General features: G+C 39.9%; 1 protein-coding gene across 1 annotated transcript in view; it reads right to left on the bottom strand.

The window, feature by feature from the left end:
* The window catches only part of RAD21L1 (RAD21 cohesin complex component like 1), a 33597-nt gene extending 10445 nt beyond the window's left edge, over positions 1-23152 (bottom strand). Inside the window, exons 1-9 of the mRNA XM_073309517.1 lie at positions 23009-23152; positions 20171-20300; positions 17152-17251; positions 14936-15042; positions 13753-13938; positions 10172-10273; positions 9230-9343; positions 6678-6907; positions 3696-3798 (exon numbers count right to left, since the gene is read on the bottom strand). Of these exons, the coding sequence (XP_073165618.1) occupies positions 3696-3798; positions 6678-6907; positions 9230-9343; positions 10172-10273; positions 13753-13938; positions 14936-15042; positions 17152-17251; positions 20171-20300; positions 23009-23152 (1216 nt within the window). The remainder of the gene's footprint in view (positions 1-3695; positions 3799-6677; positions 6908-9229; positions 9344-10171; positions 10274-13752; positions 13939-14935; positions 15043-17151; positions 17252-20170; positions 20301-23008) is intronic.
* Between the last annotated feature and the right edge of the window lie 455 nt (positions 23153-23607).

The raw sequence follows: 23607 nt of genomic DNA, 5'->3' as shown, positions 1-23607 counted from the left end.
TGATACAGGCTGGGTATGACATGCTGTTTATTCACTACCATTGGGCAAACATTAAAGTATGCCTATAAATTTTTATAATTATGCCATGAGGCTGCTCAAAATGAACTGGGTGAATCTGGGTCTGAAAATCTTTTTAAAAAGAGACAGAGTACATTGCTAAGTACTGAGGAAGAATAATTGTGGATATAGGGGTATCCTAATCTATTCCTCTAACTAACTTTTTGACAACATTACAGATTGTTTTCTCTAGATGAATTGAAAACCAAAATTGGGTGGAACACCTGTAATAAAGAGTTTCCAGAAGAAACGTGTCTCCTTCTGGATGTTCCACAAAGTCTCAGTCATCCAGAATAGAATAGACCTAAATATCTGTTTTGGGACAGTGGGCTATTATTGATCAATCTCAGAATAAAATGAAAGCCTTTTTTTGTTTCAGTGGTCTCCCAGATAAAGAGACCCTCACAAACCTAACACACCACCAGGAGAAAAACAAGTCTGCTAACAAATGTACTATGCCTCTTATTCTTAAGCATTTTTTAAACAGGGCATTGAAGTATTTATAAAAGCAAAATATGTATTTCTTCTTTATAATTAATTAGGGTTGTCAAGCGATTAAAAATTAATTGCAATTAATCACACTGTTAAACAATAATAGACTACCATTTATTTAAAATTTTTGGATGTTTTCTAGATTTTCAAACATACTGATTTCAATTACAACACAGAATATAAAGTGTACAGTGCTCACTTTATATTTTTTTTATTACAAATATCTGCATTGTAAAAAGCAAAAGAAATAGTATATTTCTGTTCACCTAATATAAGTACGGTAGTGCAATCTCTTAATCATGAAAGTTGAACTTACAAATGTAGAATTATGTACAAAAAAACTGCATTCAAAAATAAAACAATGTAAAACTTTAGCGTCTACAAGTCCACTCGGTCCTACTTCAACCAATCGCTCAGACAAGTTTGTTTACATTTGCAGGAGATAATGCTGCCCGCTTGTTTACAACGTCACCTGAAAGTGAGAACAGGCGTTTGCATGGCACTGTTGTAACCGGCATTGCAAGATATTTACGTGCCAGATGTGCTAAAGATTCATATGTCCTTTCGTGCTTCCACCACCATTCCAGAGGACATGCATCCATGCTGATGACGGGTTCTGCTCAATAACAATCCAAAGCAGAGTGGACCGATGCATGTTCATTTTCATCATCTGAGTCAGATGCCACCTGTAGAAGGCTGATTTTCCTTTTTGATGATTTGGGTTCTGTAGTTTCCACATTGAAATGTTGCTCTTTTAAGACTTCTGAAAGCATATGCCACACCCTGTCCCTCTCAGATTTTGGAAGGCGCTTCAGAGTCTTGAACCCTGGGTTGAGTGCTGTAACTATTTTTAGAAATCTCACATTGGTACCTTCTTTGCGTTTTGTCAAATCTGCAGTAACAGAGTTCATAAATCAAACAACATGTGCTGGGTCATCATCTGAGACTGCTATAACATGAAATATATGGCAGAATGAGGGTAAAATAGAACAGGAGACATACAATTCTCCCCCAAGGAGTTCAGTCATAAATTTAATTAAGCACTGCTTTTTTAATGAACATCATCAGCAATGGAAGAATGTCCTCCAGATTGGTGGCTGAAGCCTGAAGGGGCATACGAATTTTTAGCATATCTGGCACGTAAATACCTGGCAATGTCGGCTACAAAAGTGCCAGGCGAATGCCTGCTCTTACTTTCAGGTGACATTGTAAATAAGAAGCAGGCAGCAGTATCTCCCATAAATGGATGTAAGCAGAGTCAGAATGAGCTCCACCCTGACATCTGGTGGTAGGTGTGGCAAGTTGTGGAAAAGAACTTCAGGGGCTGATCTCATTTGCATAGGCACACCCACCCCACCTAGAATGAGGCCATAGCTGCCCAAATGGTCACTTTGGCTGCTGTGGGATCCCCAGTGTCTCTGTTATTGGGGTAGGAAGATTAAATTGTTATTACCCTGATTATGGGAACTGTGCTTGGAACTGTACTGGGCCTTTTGTTATGATGGAGGGACTCGCCATCAACTAAGTAGCACTCGCTAGGCAAGGGACATGGGTTCCAAAACTCTGTGAATTGAGAGAGGCTGGGGACAGGTATTTATACTTGGTGGCATGGGCCCCCTGGTGAGGGCCTTACATGCTAATTGCACTTTTCCCTCTCTCCACTGTGGAATATCAAGAGCTAATGTTGATTCCATTAGGAGTCTAGTTACAGGCTGCTGAGCTGAATTCACTTTGGGCTAATGGTGCACCAGTGCTAAGGCTCCCCTACTACAAGCTGAAATCACAAAAGAGCTAAAAACTGACTAAGAGCTGACATCACTGAGTGTTGTGTTAAGTAGTGGGGTAACCTGAAGATATATTGGGGAGCAGTTTGCGGGATGGCTGGAGTGGCTTGTGGACCAGCTGGTGGAGCAGTTCATGGGACGGTGGGGGCTGCTTGTGGGACGCAGAGCAGAGCGGAGCAGTTTGTGGACTGGCTGGGGGAGCGGAGCGAAGCCCTATGGAGCTGTGGGGCAGTCAGCTTCAGATCATGTAAGGTGCCTCTTACCTCTCCCCCCCACCATTCTCCACCCAGGTTGGGAGGTAAAACTTTGCAGATAAACTTTCGAACTCTGGGGCTGCCCTGACCAGAGACAGAGACTTTTGGGCCATTGGACTTTTGGGACTTTGGGTGACTTCGGGTTGCTGGACTCAAGAACCCAAGGGAAAGGACATGCCCCAGTTTGCTTGGGGTGGGTTTTTGCTCATGGGCTGTGTTATGAATCCTGTTCGTGGTGTTTCCCCAACATAATGCCACATTGTTTCTCTCTGTTATTAAAAAGCTTTTTGCTACACTCAGACTCTGTGCTTGCGAGAGGGGAAGTATTGCCTCTGGGAGGTGCCCAGCGAGGGTGGTATATATTTGTCCCAGGTCACTGGGTGAGGGCTGGAGCCGGTTTTGCATTGTGTTGTTGGAATGGAACCCCTAGATACTGAACCCGGCCCTTGTTGCTGCCAACTCTGATAGGCAGAAGGGTTTCATGTAAACAAACTTAAAGTTTGTCTTAGTGATTGGCTGAACAAGAAGTAGGACTGAGTAAACTTGTAGGCTCTAAAGTTTTACATTGTTTTGTTTTTCAGTGCTGTTATGTAACCAAAAAAAATCTACATTTGTAAATTACACTTTCACAATAGAGATTGCTCTACAGTACTTGTATGAGGTGAATTGAAAAATACTTTCGTTTATCATTTTTACAATACAAATATTTGTAATAAAAACTAATATAAAGTGAGTACTGTATACTTTGTATTCTGTGTTGTAATTGAAATCAATGTTTCAAAATGTAGAAGAGCATCCAAGAATATTTAATAAATTTCAATTAGTATTCTATTGTTTAACAGTGTGATTAATCGTGATTACTTTTTTAAATTTTTTGAGTTAATCACGTGCGTTAACTGCAGTTAATCGACAGCCCTATAACTAAGATAAATGGTTAAGTGAGTAACTAGTTTTCTTAAACTTTCTTGCCTTTCTGGTTTGTCCAGTGATGCACATTGAATGTTTTGTGTCTGAAACACTAAATAAAATGTGTGAGTTTAAAACAAAATATTTGCTGGTGGTTAAATAATAAAATCAGTTGAGACAAGCAGAATTATAAAAATCTCACCTGTAGTCTCTCTCTCTTGTCTTGTTTCTTCAGTTTCAGACTCTGTCTGTATACCTTGTCTTCCAGTTTTAAAGCCATGATACTTAAAGCAATTTGAAAACAACTGTAAAAACAAAGATTTGTTTCTTTTTTATATTTCTAGAATGTAACTTCAGATTAATAACTAGCAACAAAACATAGCAGAAAATACAAGGAAATGATGGACAGTTACTGTATATTAATTGCTTTAATTCCGAATTTAGAGACACTGACTCAGACCCTGTTAACCAATTTTGCAGAGATTCTCTAAATCGGGGTTCCCAAACTTCATTGCACCACGACCCCCTTCTGACAACAAGAATTGCTACGTGACCCTAGGAAGGGGGACCGAAGCCTGAGCCCGCCCGAGCCCTGCCCCTCTGATTAGGGGGGTAGGGTGAGGCCTAAAGCCAAAGTCTGAGGGTTTCAGCCCCAGGCATGAGGCCTGTAACCTGAGCCCAACTGCCCAGGGCTGAAGCCTTCAGGCTTTGGTCCCAGACAGTGGCGATTGGGCTTCAGCCCCTGGCCCCAGCAAGTCTAAGCCAGCCTGGCAACACCATTAAAACGGGATCACGACCCACTTTAGGGTCCCGAGCCACCATTTAAGAGCAATTGTTCTAAGTGAGAAAGTGGCAAAGCTAACACTGGGCTGGCTCATCTCTCCCTACCAACCCCCTCACCACGCCAATAATGAAACCCACTGGAGAGGGATAAGGGAAAGAAAAATCTGTGAGGTTATTCACATGGGAGTTTCTCTCATATAGTTGTGGGGGGATGATTTGTCTCTATGTGGAACAGGGTGTGGCTCTGTCCCTAAACCTTGCAGATCTGAGGGATCTGTATGGATCCAAAGGATTAACAAGAGGTTGGGGCCATCTGCATGGACACCTGTGCCTAAACACCTGCTCTTGCACTCCAGTGTCCTCTTCCAGAAGCTCCCCTGGAACACTCTTATAGGGAGGGGTGACCCACTAAAGAGGTGCCCCATATAAAAGGTAATACAGCCTACACAATCTCTGTGGGGCCAGTAGGGGGACACTATGTGCTTCCTTTTGCATTACTCCCACCCAAGTTGGGCTCTCCCAGCAGTCTTCACCCCATCATGGACCCTGAACCAACAGAAAGTTGTCTGGAAAGTCCCTGAAATCATGGGAGAGGGAGCAGGGAACAGTGCCACAAAGCAACTGATACCTCCCTCCTGTGGAAAAGAGGTGAGGATCCATGCCTGGAAGGTTCTTCCATGCATGATTTGACCTATTTTTCCAGCCAACATCCTTCAGAATAATAAGAAGACAGTGTTCAAGAGATTCTTGTCTTGCAACGTGCTAAGAGATGTAGACATAGCTGGATACAGAGATAAGTTTTAGGTCAATGGCACACTAGTAAGTATGTTATTATCAAAAAAGATGTAGTACAGTGTCTTATTGTAATTAACAAATGAAGGTTTTTACTTAAAATTAAAAATTAAAAACATAGGTTAAGATTTTGAAAGCAGTGCAGGGGATTTTGCTACACAAAGACATGTATCTAAATCCCCTGCACTGCTTTGAAAATATTAATAATTATATTTCATGCAAATAGTCTCATTGGTTTCAATTGCCTTCCTCTAAAATAGTTAATAAAAGGGAAAATTAAAAACATTTCAAATAAAAGTATAAAAACAGGTATACCACAGGCTTCTGGTTTAAATATACACACTGTTGTTCAGGATTCACAACATACTTCTTCCTTCTGCTTTGCTTCAACATTTATCTGACAGAAGTATTCTTGTGATAATGTTCTATTCCAATTACTTTATTCCCATTATACTGAAAGACTGAAGTCTTTTGTCTAACAGTCGATGGAGCAAGATAGTGACAGCTGTTCACTGTACCATTATTGAATAGCTGAATTCTGATTGGCTTAGAGAAATGACTTGTGTGCTTCAGATAAGAGCTTAAAGTACAGTTTTGTTTTTTTAAAAGCATGTTCTACTTGTAACCAGATGAAGTTTTGTTTTAAATCAATAAATAAGTAGCCACCACCAGTGATCTGATTAGCTGGCACTATTTCCATTTGGTGCAACTGAAAACATGTTTCAGTAACTAAAATGAATGAAATGACAATTTCAGTAAAACTGGACATGTCTACAGATATTTAAAACAATTTTAACACCATTTCTCTGTAAGACCTCTTGCCTTATAAGACTGTTAAAATGTTCTTTCTAACATAAGGCTCTTACTACAACAGTACAGTGTCAGGTCAAGTCACACATTTTTCCTCAAGCTGATCTTATTTGGCTCTACAAATTTAAAGGTTAGTAATTTTTTTTCTTGGAATTCATTGTTCAAAACTAGGACATCCTAGAATATAATTCCTGCTCAATTATATTATATTAATAAAACAATAATCATAATACATTTGTATTTACTTGGTAGCCTGAAGACCTCAGAACACTTAAACAAAAAACAAACAAAAAGCACTTTGAAAACTACGGGTGGAAAGCACTATATAATATTTTTATTACTATTATAACAAACAATCATTGCAGAAGGTCAATATGGTCTAGTACTAATTACAGAGCAATACATCAGAAAAATAATAATGTACCAGTGTGCAATCAACGAAGTGCCTATATGTGAAATCACAAACATACGCTCATATTTCTATGCCGTCTTGTACTGGTTCTTGGAATTTTGAAGATTAAGGGCCTGAATTCTAGAGATGGCAGACTTTTCTGTAGAAGCAAATACCAGTAGATACAAATATAGTCATCAGATGTCCAATTACCTGAATTTCTGTACAATTAGATAATTCAATTGTTAATATTTTCACCTGCAGTTTATTGGACACACAGTTACTTGGGCACACAAAATTAAACCTGAAAAATTGGAGACCATCTCTGATAATCAGGTCCTAAATATGCAACAATCCCATCACTTATATGGTAATGTTGTAATAGCATACAAAGGCATAAACCTTTACCATTTGTAGCTCAGCATTAATCAAAGGCTGTGTAGTACGGGACAGAAGTTTATCCACTCCTCCTGACTTCTTCCATATCATCAACTTTCTTGTGGGGGGTGCAAGATCCAACATAGTGAGAGTATCCATGCTGTTGCTAAGCTGTTTGTAAATAGTACTGCTGCTGAGCTCCTTCACTACATCAACAAGCAACTTCCTCTTTCTTTTAAAGCTCCTTCTCCCTATGACAACTAAGCATAAGAAACATTCACAAACATGGACGTTTATCTACTTTTCTGATGGATGCTTATCTATTACTATACTAGGGTGCTGGGTATCACAGGACACAGCTGAAGTAAACTATGCTATTCAAATTGAATTCTTTTTTCCATATTTTCATTGTTCAGCATGTTGGTGTCAACATCTGAACAGGAGCTCTCCCTTCCTCATAGTTCTGATGACAGCATATACTGTACCAAGAGTGTGGAATGGGGAGGGGCTGGCTTGTGATCTTCTTAAAGCAGAGATTTGGATATTAGGCCACCCTGACATTGCTGACCTTCCCTTTGTGGGCCATTTTCCCCACTTTACTTCCAGTCCACAACTCTCTTCGTAAAACATTCTTGCAGCAACTTAGAGGGCATTTTGTTTATTGCATGTGTTCTGGTAACACTCCTTGAGAAGCTAAAAGTATTGCCTTCATCTCCCACACCCCCACATCCTGAGGTCAATCTTTAAGCTAAAAAAAAACAGTGTCAATACAGCAACCACCAGCCAAACAATAAGGACATTTTGACTACAGTTTAGAACATTTTCCTCTAATTTCTTGTTGAATTATGAATATATACGAACAAGTTCTGATGCTTTAAAACTTAAGCATTAATATAATAGTTGGAATAAAAAGGACAGGCTGGAAATAGTTTAGAAAAAAGTAGAGTGAACTGGAGAATTACATTGACAATGAGGGGACCATTTCACCAAAAGTTTTCAGAAAGACAGCCTCTTCATTTTTTTGGGAATTCTGCACACTCTCAAGTTCAAATACCTCTAAGTACAGGAAGATTTATGAATATTGTACTGAAAAAGCTGTAAAGTAATGGTTTATTTAAGTAAGAGGATATGATTAAGTGTGTGAGAGACAGACAATATACCTCAAAAGCTTGTACCTTCCACCAACAGAAGTTGGTCCAATAAAAATATTATCTCACCTCCCCTCTCTCTCAGGTATTGTAAAGGCAGTTTACTCTACTGAGAAGATAGCAAGGCAAAGAATCACTAACATCCATAAAAAATAGTATTTTAGAATTAATGTCTGTTTTTGTCAGTTTTAACCCTTTAAGAGGTTGAATGAGGAGAACACCAACACATGGAGACACACATATATGCATCTCAATAGTCATTTGGCAGGAAAATTGGAAAATGTAAGCATTCTAAGGTTTAGTTTCAATATGAATGGTGCGGGTGTTTATTTCATAACATTCTTTTCCATTGTATCATTTTATGTATTTGATAACACCCACAAATGTACCACATGAGTTGGCCAGTGGATGAAACAAATTACACTTTCATTTCTTGTATCTCCAAGGACTGAAGATATCTCTTCAAGACTTCCAATTTTAATCTTCTTGAATGAACTGACTTTGAACACCTGTTAATCACAGTAATGAGGAATTTTTTTCCTTTTTCAATATCTTAGGGAAATCTTTATGTTTAAGTAAAATTAAGACCATGAAAAAAAGCATTAAAAGGTTGGAAATCTGAAGATAAGACTGTCATTCTATGCATAAAGAATTGTTGATGTTCCAGAGAAAACTGTTAAAATTCATTTCTATACAGAATGTTTTCCAACCTTAGTGTGGAATTTTCAAAAGCACACAAGGGAATTAGGAGCACACATTCAATTGAATTTTAAATCAGACCTAGTTTCTGAGGAATATTTATGAACATGCAACACAGAGATAACAATTCATCTGAGAAATTAAAGTGTGACTTGACCCTAAAAAGTGACCATAATAATAGCATGACTTCCAAAACAAATCAGATCAATTTATAAGTAAAAAGATGTTTTTTTCTGACTGCAAACCCTGAAAATTCATCCTGGAATCTGAAAGTCAATGTTGGTTCTTTCTGGCCACAACTCACAAACAAAGATTCTGCAACTGGAATTGAGTTAACAATTCTGTTGATGGTATATAAGCCAGAATTGAATACAGTTCACTCTCCTACAGCAGTATTGGTTTTGCATTGCTCACAGGAGTGAAAAGTAATAAAACTTATTTTAGTAAGTGGAGAAGACTGTGAATACACATTGGGAGTGGATCAGTTGAGTAAGAAAATGCCCTTTTTCCATAGTCACTTTTCAGAACAGAACTGAACTTTGACAGCAGGAACAGATGAAATGTACGTAAATAAAAATAATCTCTGACACAAATATCCTTAGTAATAATGAGTGAGGAGAGTAAAGCAAGTCATATAACTAGAATAATTTTATATAAAATGCTTTTCAGGGTTTTCCATGCAGCAGGAATTGTAATCTTTGCATGCACCTAACAGGAAACTGATTGAACTCTGACCTGTAGCATCAACTGGGTCAAGTGTAAATCCTTCTTTTTCATTTGTCAACAGTGTAGTTTCACTCATCTGGTGGTTTTCTTCTGGATGCATAGAACCTACATAGCTGGAATTCACTGTAAAACACACATCCCACAATCCAATAAAAATAATTTAATTAATTCATTTGGTATCAAAACACAAATATTAGAGTTAGAAAAATGAGGGTAAGTCTTAAGGTACAACCGAATTTTTTTTCTCCCTGAAACTAGTTTCTAGAACAATACTTTAATACAAATATTTTGCACTCTGCAGTTTCTTTCATCATAGGAACATAGGACTAGAAGAGACCTCCTGGGTCATCAATTCTAGTCCCCTTCTATCACAGGTATCCCCATCAGGTAAACCCATACATAAATTTATCAAGCTCCATCTTAAATCTCGATATTTTTTTCCCCTGGTACACCTACTGGAAGACTGTTTCAGAACCTCACTCATCTGATGGTTAGAAACCTGCTTCTGATTTTCTGCCTAAATTTATTCATAGCCAGCTTATGCCCATTTGCTCTTGTGCCAACACTGTCCTTTAAAAAGCTTAAATAGCTTTTCTTCTTTCCTTGTGTTTACCCTCTTGACGTATTTATAAAGAGCAATCATATCCCCTCTCATCCAAGGAGCTGATATCAAACTAAACCTCACAACATCCTATGAGGGAGAAAAAAGGTATAATGTAAAAACATGTTTCTATCAATGTCGAGTTACAGACACAGAATTCCAAGAATTAATTATACCTGAAAGGGGAACAAAGTATATAAGAAAAAAGGAAAACAGAACCCAAGGCAGCAACGAAGCAAAGGATATGATTCTGATCACATAATGCCTGCATAACACTAGTATTGTACATTAACAAATAAGTGAAGTGCTGATTTAGGTAATCAGAAGGAACAGAAACACTACAGACTCACCCACTACATTATCATCAGGAAGCTCCTGTGACAAAGGAACTTCTTCCTCCATGTCAAGAATGTCATAAATTAGGCTATTTTGCTCAGTCCTCAGCAGATTTTCTTGAAAATAAAATGCATAATTTTAATCATTCTAAGCTTTAGTGGTAATAAAACAAATGACCCGGCCAAATGTTACTATTTAAATATTAGTCTTGCGTTTAAAGCAAGAGACCGACTTAAACAAGTCTGAAGATTTAGAATTAAAGGTTTCTTAATACAAAACAATGTGTATAAAGGAGAGAATTAGACTTAATTTTGAATTTTCTGCCTTTCACCTGTGAAAGTATGATCTTTAATGTTGTTTAAAAATTTTTTTTATATATAACTTCCTTATTCTAAAAAACAAACAAAGCCCCAAACGTGTTCTAGCTTATACACAGCAGGAATCACCAAAAGCTAAATAAGTACATTTCAAAATTAAAACTAATCTGCACATTATCATATTTTACAATACCCTATGGTATATCTACTACATTAATACAAATGTAAATTTACATTTCAATTTAAAAAGCTATTAAGTCAGTCAACAGGGTAGTCATATATAAAAATGTTTTAAAATAGCATTATTTATGCAATAGGCCAGCAGAATCCATTATAATGAATTATTTAGAAGGAATTATATAGAGCTCAATCCTGCAAGATGGTGTGCATCTCTTGCGAAATCAATGGGAGCTGAGGGTGTTTGGCTAATAAGAAGAGGTGTGCAGCATCCTGCCAATGAGGCCCCAGTGCTTACAGAGAGTGCTTTATAATTAGTAAAATTCTATGTGAAAATGTCAAAATTGATTAACTCATATTACAAATTTAATCACTTACAAGACAGCTGTTTGTAAACAAACTATTTTGAGATAAATAAGCAGAAAACACCACCATACTTTGGTAAAATGTCTATTATTTTATATTTTTACACGTCTTGCAAAATCATAATGAAAATTTAACAGACCACGTACAAAGTGTACTTAGCTGCTCTTGCTATTATGAGGAGGACGAAATTAAAAAAAAGTTTATGATATTTTACTTCTTGTCAAAAAAAAATATTTGGTTTAAGTTGGCATCTATGTTTCTGCATCTATGTTTCTCCCCTGAAAGTTAAAAACAATCATTTTTTTCTTCTTCCAGCAGTTTAAAAAAAATGTACATACCAACTTTTATCCAAGTTTTTTTTTATAGTTTCATTATTAACCCTTAAAATAAGGGGTTTGTATGTAAATTCTAAGACCATTAATTATAGCTGTTTACAGTGCTGGTCCTTCAAAACGGCAGGCATAATGACACACTTGACTTGCCATTAATTTCCAAATATTTCTTTTGAGAAAAGTATTTTGTTGTAGTACAACAGGAAAGGCTGTAGTTCTAAAATGTTTTTGCTTGGATATAGATGCAAAAAACACAAGTGGAGGAAAATGGACTGAAACCAGTTTTAAGCATAAATTTCAAATGATGATTTACTTGTGATGTTTTATTATGGAAGCACCACTTGCAGTGATATATTTCAGAGTAACAGCCGTGTTAGTCTGTATTCGCAAAAAGAAAAGGAGGACTTGTGGCACCTTAGAGACTAACCAATTTATTTGAGCATGAGCTTTCGTGAGCTACAGCTCACTTCATCGGACGCATACCGTGGAAACTGCAGCAGACTTTATATACACACAGAGATCATAAAACAATACCTCCTCCCACCCCACTGTCCTGCTGGTAATAGCTTATCTAAAGTGATCATCAAGTTGGGCCATTTCCAGCACAAGTCCAGGTTTTCTCACCCTCCACTGGGTGAGAAAACCTGGAGAGAAAACCTGGACTTGTGCTGGAAATGGCCCAACTTGATGATCACTTTAGATAAGCTATTACCAGCAGGACAGTGGGGTGGGAGGAGGTATTGTTTTATGATCTCTGTGTGTATATAAAGTCTGCTGCAGTTTCCACGGTATGCGTCCGATGAAGTGAGCTGTAGCTCACGAAAGCTCATGCTCAAATAAATTGGTTAGTCTCTAAGGTGCTACAAGTCCTCCTTTTCTTTTTGCAGTGATATAGTAAAGCCAGAGCTGAGTTTTGCACTTAAAGCAGCGATTCAAGTACTTTGTTACGTATGAAGATACAGCATATCCTTCCCAAAACTACTGTACTTACTCTTTGGGAACATAATTAATTTTCTCAGAATTTACAAGTAAATTGTTAATTAGATTAAGTTAAAATTAATTTAAAAAGAGATCCTCTAAAAATATGGCATAGAATGTAGGGCTCTTTAATTGTCCTGAATGATCTTAATAACAGAATAATACAAATGATTCAGACTTTATTTACAGTTAAAACTCACTCCATAGACTACATCTGAAGACTTTATTTTTTAGGATTAATGGTAATTTCTCCCTGTTTATTCTTTATAGCTGAACATTTCTCCTCAGCAAGGGGATAACAAATAACATTCCATTACAATGAATTCTGTCTAGAACTGCCCTCTTTCATAATGGCTGCCATCCCATTTTTCTCAAGAAGACTCTGGACATAACTTAAGACATAACTTGTCCACAGTTAGGTGATCATTTTGAGAAGGTCACCTATTTCCCATTGTTCTCAGTGGGAGTGTGACCATACAGTGCTCTTAACAAAAAAGATGGGTGGCTTCACTCTTCCTGGGAACAGTGGAAAGTAGTGGTCATTTTTAAATGGGGTACATTAACTGAGGGAAGACATGGCCTCAGTCCTGCGTTGAAACCATTTTGAAAATGGGCAATTCTATGTAAGTTTCACTGAAGAAGATTCTCATGTACAAGCTTGTGCTGATGGAGAGACTTTCACTGGTAAAAAAAAAATGACAAAAAGTGACAATTAATGCTAAACATTTGTTTTCAAAAGCAAACTGTTGCACCACATCTACTAAACAGAGACGACAGAATGGGGAACCAGGGGTATAGTGCAGGAGAGGATCAGTGGGGAAGGGGAAAACTGGTTTGTGTGCACACATATGCATGTGCTGGGAAATGTGGGGTGAAGGAGAGAGGGCCAAGCAGGTGACACAATGAGGTGAAATAAAGAAAAAAACCTAATGTGTTTTAAAATATCACTTTAATTGAATCTGGAACCAAAACCACTAAAATGCCTTAATCAAAATCAAATGGTTATTGCTTGGTGTCACGAAAGGGCAAAGTTAAGACTGTCTGAATGTCCTAACTGTGCATTTCCATACCTTAACGTGTTTGAATTTCTTTTAAGTTTAACCTTAACTCTCAATTTCCTGGTTTTATAATGCCTGATTGTGGGATAATTGCACATTCCCAAAATATATTTTACCCTAAACTGCTGATATGTACTCTCACCCTTAATTTCATTTTAACGGAGTTTTGGTCTGGGATTATATAAATGAGTTCAGTTTATTATTAAGTAGTGAAAAACTAAAAATGCAAAGGAAACACACAGTAAGTTTCAGAAAAAATGTTTTCAAATACAAGTTCTATTTTTATTTACATTTTGTGTAGGGTTTTTACAGTAAAAATACTTTAGATAGAATTGATTGGACAGTGTTCATCTATGACAAACCATACCAATCATATCCCCCGGGACATCTTCATCTCCAAAACCATCGAGTTTGAATCCATGTGTGTCGTCACGTAGTATAGATTTGTCTCCAGAGAGGCTCACTGAGCTCTGATCAAGCAAGAGACTATTAGTACTGATTAATTTGCCATCATTGAAGAAGCTATGTCCTCTTAGTATTTCGGTCTCCTCACCTGAACAAACATATATAATTACTGATAACTCCTTATGTCAATACAGTTGAAATACATATATGTCAATTTCCTCAGAATTTTAGAAAATTCTCAAAATGAGGTTGCATTATAGAACAAAGAATTTAAGCTAGTTCAGTAAAAACACAAAATATATTAGGCTATATCTACATTGCACACCTTACAGTGGCACAGCTGTGCCGCTGTAAGGTACGCAGTGTCGCCGCCCTTTGTCGGCAAGAGAGAGCTCTCCTGCGGACAAAATAAAACCATCCCCAACAAGTCATGTGTGTGTGTTTTTTTCACACCCCTGACCAACTTTACCAACGAAAGTGCAGTGTAGACTTAGCCTTCGGCTTGATTTTCCTTTACATTAAGGCCTCTTTACATTCCTCTAGCAGAGGAGTGGTTGTGTTAGCTGTTCAAGTGTGATCAGCGATCGGGCTTTAATCTGTATTCTCTGATGGGCCAGCCAACTCAAGTGAGAGATTTTTGTGTGTGGACGGGACTTGGGTTGGGGTTGGGTAAGAAGTCAAGTTAACTCTGCAGTTAACACAAGCCTAAATTGCATATATTATGTTTCCACTCACTTAAAGGGGCGGCACATTTTATTACTTGATTCGACTGAAAACAATTATGTATTATTATCTGTAAGCTACAGGTAAACAAGAATTGTGCCCATTAAGTTTTAAGGCACTTATTGCTCATTTCAAAGCCCACTTTAACCAACAGGTGCATTTTCATTGACTTCAGTGGTCTTTGGATCAAGCCCAAAGAGAATAAGTAGACTCAGCAATTACAACAAGCAAACAAATCCTTCATATGAGTAAAAATAAGCTTTATGAGCTTGCATACAGTAATTAAATCTTAAAGTGTAATTTTATAAATCATTATCAATGTAAATGCATTTGCTTATGAAGTACAAATCTAATAAATTAGAAAAAATGGCGGTAAAAATTCTTACAAATTTTTCAAATTCTAATTTATCAGCTGTTCTCACCAAAATTCCCATCACTGGAAAGCATAGTCCTTCTATAATCTTCTGGAAGTGTGATGTCTTCAGGTCTGCTCTGATTCAAAGTAAAGTGTTCAGCAACATCAATGGCACTAATGAAAAATGTAAAGATATAAAAAACAACATGAATTGACATTGGCCATGTTGCTGCATGGCAAAAAGCTTGTAACCAGAGGGTCCTCAAGCCTCATATGTTTTTATTTAAAGACAAAAAGCAATAAATTACTACTTTTTAAGACTCCAAAACACCCCAGCTGATGTCAACTCTTATTCAGGGAGAAAGGCAATCTCCCAGGTAGCCAGAGCCCAAACCACTTAGGGCTTTACTGATTAAAACTGACACTTCTCATTGCATCTAGAAGCTAAAAGGAAGACAGCATAGCTACTGAAAAATAGATGCTATATATTCCCTGCATTTGATACCTCGAAGCAAGCAGGCAGCTGCCTTCTGTACATGCTGAAGCTTCTAGGTAATCTTCAAAGAAGTTTGCACAACCCATTAAATAATCTAGTCATGAAGTCACAGAGGTACAAGGACTGTGGTAAGGTCCACACTAGAGAGAAAAGCATTTAGGGTAGTGATTCTCAAAGCCAATCCACTGCTTGTTCAGGGAAAGCCCCTGCCGGGCCGGACCGGTTTGTTTACCTGCTGCATCAGCAGGTTTGGCCAATCGCAGCTCCTAGTGGCCGCGGTTCACCACTGCAGGCCAATGGGGGCTGCAGAAAGCAGCGCGGGCCAAGGGATGTGCTGGCCGCCCTTCCCACAGCCCCCATTGGCCTGGAGCGGCGAACTGCAGCCAGTGGGAGCCACTATCGGCCGCACCTGCGGACGCGGCAGGTAAACAAACCAGTCCGGCCCGGCAGGGGCTTTCCCTGAACAAGCGGCAGACTGGCTTTGAGAACCACTGATTTAGGGTATATCTTCACTACCAACGTTAAAACACTGCCGCGGCAGAACTTTAATGTGGCTGTGTAGTCATGGCACCAACACTGGGAGTGCTGTAAAAAACCCACCCCCACGAGGGGAGTAGCTCCCAGCGCTGGTGCACTGTCTATACTGCCACTTTACAACACTGAAACTTGCTTTTATTCCCACCCCCCTGTGCAAGAAAGTTTCAGCGCTGTAAAGTGGCAGTGTAGACAAGGCCTTAGCCTAATGCACTTAGACAGAGGAGCTCTTGGCTATTAAAACTACCTCCGAATCCAGGAGCAATTTGTAATCAAGATATACCCCATGACTGCAAACTTGCTTGACAGGGGAAAACATCATCCCTATCATGTTCTACAAAAACTTATTTTTACCTACCAACCACACCTTCATGTTGTCCAACTTCAGCTTCTATCAATTACATACAAGTCCCATTTTCTGCCAGATACAATGTCACATAATGGACTCCTCAATATAGCATATCATCTGTAAATTAAACCCTATAAACTCTTTAATTAATTTGAAAAAGGGAGCTCCATCATTGTTCCTCACACAGTGGCACATTTTACTACTTGATTCGACTGAAAACAATTATGTATTATTATCTGTAAGCTACAGGTTTTCTGAAATTAGATTTATAACAAAAAATAGCAAAGACTTTCAGATCCAAAATAACTACATTTATTGAGATGTAAAGGGAAAATGTCTGAGAAGGTGCACTATGCTTTGGCTTTGACCCCACTAAAGTCCATCAGAAACAAGTGTTTTAGTTCCCAGATCTTAATAACTTCTGAAGTGTCAACATGCTGCCTCCCATTGCCTACCAGACCTCAGGGAGCAAAAGACCAGAATTTTAAATTCAGTTTTAGATCATAGCAGCGAAGGATTGCTATGCCATGGATCCAGGCTACTCTGTTCTTACAACAGAATGAAATTTAGGCTACTTGGGCTGCCTCCTCTGGAGCATAGCAGTTCAACTTTTCTGTCTCTAGTATTCATTCAAATAAATTAAATGAAAAACTTCTAAAGCCTAAATTGAAACAACTACTTCATTGAAAAGGACTGTGTTCATAAAATGGGATTGGAAGAACTATACCAATACATAATTCTATGGCTTAGAATATGGAAGAATCAGGTTATCAAATTCAAATAACTGGAATAACTGTACCACCTGCATGCTGAGTATGGGTCAGATAATAAGCAAGAACATACAGTTTTACCTCTGAGAAAATGAGGCCAGACAAAATATAAAAAAAAGCTGAGAAACATTTACTTCAAGTCAGGTAGTTGTGTGTCAAAATCAGGAAATTCTTCAGGCAATGTAATGGAATTATAAGCAGCTTCAAAGCTCTCTTCTGGAAGATCAACAAGTCCTAAAAGAAAAGCAAAATATAACAAAATAAGCAGTGATAAGGAGTCATGTTCTCACAAGTGTTTACAAAAACTTATGTTTACAAACACGAAAGCTTATGCCCAAATAAATTTATTAGTCTCTAAGGTGCCAAAAGGACTCCTCGTTGTTTTTACAATAAGACTGTTAATCTATCAAGGAGTTCTGGTGCCATCATAAACTAAGTTTACCATTGTTACTAGGACCCAAAAATGGAATTTAATCTTTAATTCATGTACATTTCAGAGGCATACTATTTATTGGCATACATACAAATGTATGGTGCCATTGAAAAATGCTAGAGGTTCTGAAATGCTGTCAGTCTGCTGGAACTACTAACTAGTAGTTGTTTAAAGACCATGGAAAATTTTGGTCACTAACAACCACTAAGGCAAGGTATACACTAGGAAATTAGGTTGACATAACTACATTGCTATGGGGTGTGACAAATCCACACCCCAAGCTACACAGTGAAACTGACCTAATTCCCTCCATAGACAACGCTAAGTCAACAGGAGAATTCTCCCGTTGACATAGCTATCACCTCGCAGGGAGGTGGAGTACCTACACCGATGGGAGAAGCGTCTCCCATTGGCATAGGTAAGGTCTTCACTGAAGCACTGCAGCTATGTCACTGCAGTGGTTTATGTGACGGGATCCCTGGGGCATATCCTGGGACTGTGGGACTGCTGTGTCCCCTTAACTCTCCAGCCTGGGCTGTCTCTCTCAATGCTTTGCTTGTGACAAGAAGCAAACCCCTCCAGGTGCTGTTATAACTCAACACAACTGCATGTGGAGCCCCATACCCAGCTAGAGTGCATGAATGCTCCCAGAGCCACTCATGAATCACACAGAGAAAGCACCAGCCAAATCCCCCCCAGCTCCCAGCCTTGTAATTCAGGACCATACCATTTTGCACTGCTCAAGACCCATGGGGCCACTCTGTTCTGTTTTATACATATCCCTTAGTCCAGTGGTTTTCAAACTTTTTTTCTGGCGACCCAGTTGAAGAAATTTGTTGATGCTCACGACCCAACGGAGCTGGGGATGAGGGGTTTGGGATGTGGGAGGGGATCAGGGCTAGGGCACTCGGTTGGGGTACGAGTGTGAGGGCTGCAAGGTTGGGCCGGGAATGAGGGATTCACTTTGTGGGAGGGGGCTCTTGCCGAGTCAGGGGGTTGGGATGCAGGAGGGGGTCAGGGCTCTGGTCTGGGGGTGCAGGCTCTGGAGTGGGGCCGGGGATGAGGGGTTTGGGGTGCAGGAAGGAGCTCTGGGCTTCGGGGGGCTCAGGGCTGAGGCAGGTGATTGGGGCGCAGGGTTGAGGCCCGGGCTTATCTCGGGTGGCTCCCGGTCAGCAGCACATCAGGAGTGCTAAGGCAGGAGGCTTCCTGATGGTCCTGGCACCGTGGACCGCGCTGCGCCCTGGCAGCAGCCAGCAGCAGGTCCAGCTCCTAGGCAGAGGTGAGCAAGTGGCTCTGTGCAGCTCTCACCCGCAGGCAGTGCCCCACCAGCTCCCAATGGCTGGGAACAGGCCAATGGGAGTGCAGAGCTGATGCTTGGGGTGGGGGCAGTGCACGGAGCCCCATGGCTCCCCTGCCTAGGAGCCTCACCTGCTACTGGCAGCTTCCGGGCGCAGCACGATGTCAGAACAGGTAGGGACTAGCCTGCCTTAGCCAGGCAGCACCACCAACGAGACTTTTAATGGCCCAGTCAGCGGTGCTCACCAAAGCTGCCATGACCCTTACATTCCGCAATCCCATACTGGGTCATGACCCACAGGTTGAAAACCACTTCCTTAGTCCATGAGCTTGGAGAACATAAGTCCAGGCATGTATGGCGGTCATTGCTGAGTCACCAGGCAAGGCTGGTTGAGCAATTCTCCTGGTGTGGCCTTGTTCAAACGAGTAATTGAATTGTAATTCCCTTGCTGGACAATGGCTGTTGGTTGTTTGATACCCACCCAGGCGTTGGTTAGCAACCTTGTCCTTGACTCTGGGGATCTAATACCTAGACAATTCCCCAACTCACAGCATATTTTAGTGACAACCATAAAACACAGTCTCATTACTTCATATGCACTAATGATATACGTATTTAGATAGAACAATGGCTTTCAGCATATCATAACCTTTCCTTTGATACACCACATGGCATGCTTTATGTGAAATATCACAGTTATATATAAATGATGAATATGTGGGTTACAGGGCACTCCCGCTAGGTATATAGTGTCACAGTTTAAGTGTAGACCTGCCCTAGACCATAAAAAGGTTAAATGACTTGACAAAGGTCATATAATTACTTAATGGTACATTTGGGAATAAAGCCAAAGTTCCTCTGTTCATAGCCCTCTGCTCTAAGCATGAAACAATACTACCTCCCCAAAGGAGCCAAAAAGATCAAATTACATTCAAAATAACCATTAATTCTTTTTGTTAAGCACCAGGAAGTCCAACTTGTGTTGAAATCAATAATGTATATCTGACTGGAATATCCCAAATGAAATTTAAAGATAAGAAGCTGTAAAGCAGTGGTCCTCAAAGCCGGTCTGCTGCTTGTTTAGGGAAAGCTCCTGGCGGGCCGGACCGGTTTGTTTACCTGCCGCATCAGCAGGTTCGGCCGATCGTGGCTCCCACTGGCCATGGTTTGCCGCTCCAGGCCAATGGGCGCTGCAGGAAGGGCGGCAGCATGTCCCTTGGCCTGCGCCGCTTCCCGCAGCCCCCATTGGCCTGGAGCGGTGAACCGTGGCCAGTGGGAGCCGCGATCGGCCGAACCTGCTGACGCGGCAGGTAAACAAACCGGTCTGGTGCACCAGGGGCTTTCCCTGAACAAGCGGCAGACTGGCTTTGAGAACCACTGCTGTAAATGACATGGACAGACAAATGCAGAATTCGGTACATACCTGGACGAAAGGCCATCTTCATTTTCACTAAAGCTTCACTGCAGTCTGCCAAAAGGTATTTTGCCTTCCTATGATAGATTCGCACCACTCCCAAAAGCAAGTGTCCTGAGGTGCGCAGAGCAATGTTAACCTTTAATGATTTTTTTAAATGGTTCAAGTATTAATATTCGTGGCAAAATCATTAAGACAAAATGATAGTATAGTTACTATACAAAGCAAAAGGTATACTAGTGAAGTCTTTGAACAGTTTCTTTATGTGCTAGCTAAGTATAGAAAAAGAGCTCAATTAAACAATAAAACAACATGGTATGTGTCATTCTGAGATATTCAGGCTAACACAGAGTTGGAGATCAAGAGCTATTGTCACTTAAAAGAAGACAATTCCTGGTGGATAGGGTACTGGACTAGGACTCAGAAGACTTTGGTTCTGTTCCTGGCTCTGCCACACTTGCTATGTGACCTCAGGCAACTCACTTCACCTCTGTGTTCTGTCTCCCCCACCCACACTTTATCTGTCTTGTCTATTTAGATTGCAAGCTTTTCAAGACATGGACTAGCCCTTACTATGCATTTGTACAGTGCCTTGAACTGGGGCCACAATCTTGGCTGGAGTTTCTAGGAAGAATTTTTGAACAAATGCACCATGAAACCAGGGTTGCTGGAACAATTTTTATAGTGGAGGTGCTGAGAGCCATTGAACCGAACTGTAAACCCTGTATATAATGGAAACCACTTCAAGCTGGGGGGTGCAGTAGTGCCCCCAGCACCCCTAGTTCTGGCACCTATACATGAAACCAATGATATACCTGAGATACATCAATTATATTTTCACCCTCTGGAAAGACAACTTAGAAATTCGTTATCGACAGCCAGGCACTCAGATACCACAGAATATGCACCAAGGAGAAAGTCCAGGATATACACCTTAACACACTGAAAAACATCTTCACCAAAGAAGGACATTCCACCAGAGAAGCAGACCACATCATGGAATGGGCCACCCAAATATACCTGCTTCAATACAGAAATAAAGCCCTCTCCGACCGCACACCCCTACCTCCGCACACTGGAACTCATATCGGATATCATCGAACAACTACAACTCATACTTGATGGGGATCCCACCCTGAAAGAAATCTTTCCTGAACCCCTTCTTCTGACCTTCAAACAACACCCCACCTCTCCAAGCTCATCATCAGAAAGCAAGCTCTACACAGATCAGGACCCAGCAACTCAATGCAGCACCAGACACAGCCAGAGCAACAGATGCAAAACCTGCAGACATATCTACACTGCTACAATGATCAACACCCCTGCAACTCACCTTTCAAGATTCATGGATCCCACACAAACCTATCACAAAATATGATGTACCTCACCAGTGCACTAAATGCCCAAATAACAACGATGTGGGTGAAACGAGATAATCACTCTGCTCTCAAATTAACTCTCACAGGAAAATGATAAAAGACAACACCACCACATCACCTCTGGGCAAACACTTTTCACTAAGTGATCACTACATATCTGACCTCTCAGTCCTTGTCCTCAAAGGAAACCTGTACAACACCTTCAAAACATGAGCCTGGGAGATTAAAGGCATAACTTTGATAGCCACTAAAAATCATGGGAACAGAGAGACTGAATTTATTGCTTATTACAATAATCTATGCTATTAACCATCCCCCCCACCAGCTGCCTTCCCCCTCTTCCGTTGCCCCACTTCACCTCGAAGGGTCATAAGAACATAAGAATGACCATACTAGGTCAGACCAAAGGTCCATCCAGCCCAGTATCCTGTCTTCCGACAGTGGCCAATGCCAGGTACCCCAGAGGCAGTGAACTTAACAGGTAATGATCAAGTGATCTCTCTCTTGTCATCCATCTCCACCCTCTGACAAACAGAGGCTAGGGACACCATTCCGTAACCATCCTGGCTAATAGCCATTAATGGACATAACCTCTATGAATTTATCCAGTTCTCTTTTAAACCCTGTTATAGTCCTAACCTTCACAACCTCCTCAGGCAAGGAGTTCCACAGGATGACTGTGCGCTGAGTGAAGAAGAACTTCCTTTTATTTGTTTTAAACCTGCTACCCATTAATTTCATTTGGTGGCCCCTAGTTCTTATATTATGGAAACAAGTAAATAAATTTTCCTTATTCACTTTCTCCACACCACTCATGATTTTATAGACCTCTATCATATCCCCCCCTTAGACTCCTCTTTTCCAAGCTGAAAAGTCCTAGCCTTTTTAATCTCTCCTCCTATGGGACCCGTTCCAAACCCCTAATCATTTTAGTTGCCCTTTTCTGAACCTTTTTTAATGCCAGTTTATCTTTTTTGAGATGAGGGGACCACATCTGTATGCAGTATTCAAGTTGTGGGCGTACCATGGATTTATATAAGGGCAATAAGATATTCTCTGTCTTCTTCTCTATCCCTTTTTTAATCATTCCTAACATCCTGTTTGCTTTTTTGACTGCCGCTGCACACTGCGTGGACGTCTTCAGAGAACTATCCACAATGACTCCAAGATCTCCAAGGTCCCTTGATATATGTTAAGTATTTATGCTAAACAATCCGTTCCACATTTTATTTAGCTGTGGCACTAAGGAGTACCTTTCCCACACCTGAAGAAGAGCTCTGGGTAAACTGGGCTTGGCTCCCACACCAACAGAAGTTGGTCCAATAAAAGATATTACCTCACCTACCTTGTCTCTCTGACTTCAGATATGGACCTTTACACTATTTGTTGATGTATTCTTTTTCAAAAAAAAAAAAAAAAGGATCTACCTTTCTCCAACTGGTCTTAAACATCTCAGTCAGTTACATACCTTTGGTGAAATGATCTTTTCAATGGTAGTCTCCAAATTGCATTCAAATATGTGAGTTTTTGTGAGCTTCTTCTCCCAGTGAGCGGCGAGCCATATTTTGGCCAATGGCCCACGCTTGTTCATAAACAAATGCATATAGAACATTTTGCCTATACTTGGTAGCTGAATTCACGTGAACTAGGGAAAAACATAAGAATTAATCTTAAAAACTGGAATGCACAATTTTAATGGAGATTAAAGAAAACTGACTTTAATGTTCATTATAAGATAAAGGGATAAAATACTTCGGATTGGATTTTCAGGCAGTTTAGGTCTGCAAAATGTTTGTGTAATTAATCCTATTGTGTGTAGAAATTGTGTGACTACGCATGAAAATGTGTCTGATTAGCTGTTTCTGTGCATAATAGTGGTAACTACACAATTACACATGATTTTTGGGCCCCTAGACTCTCTAAAAATCTAGATCTTTCAGTAAATTATTAGAAGCCATCTGCTGGTTACAGCCACATACAGCTCTTATTTTGATAGGGACATATGTCGGATAATCTGTATAAAATAAAGTGACAAAATGTAAGCCATGCTGAACATTTCTGTTGTCA

This window comes from Lepidochelys kempii, chromosome 13 (assembly GCF_965140285.1).
Source record: "Lepidochelys kempii isolate rLepKem1 chromosome 13, rLepKem1.hap1, whole genome shotgun sequence".
NCBI classification, from domain to species: Eukaryota; Metazoa; Chordata; order Testudines; family Cheloniidae; genus Lepidochelys; species Lepidochelys kempii.
This window is presented reverse-complemented; position numbering and strand designations above follow the sequence as displayed.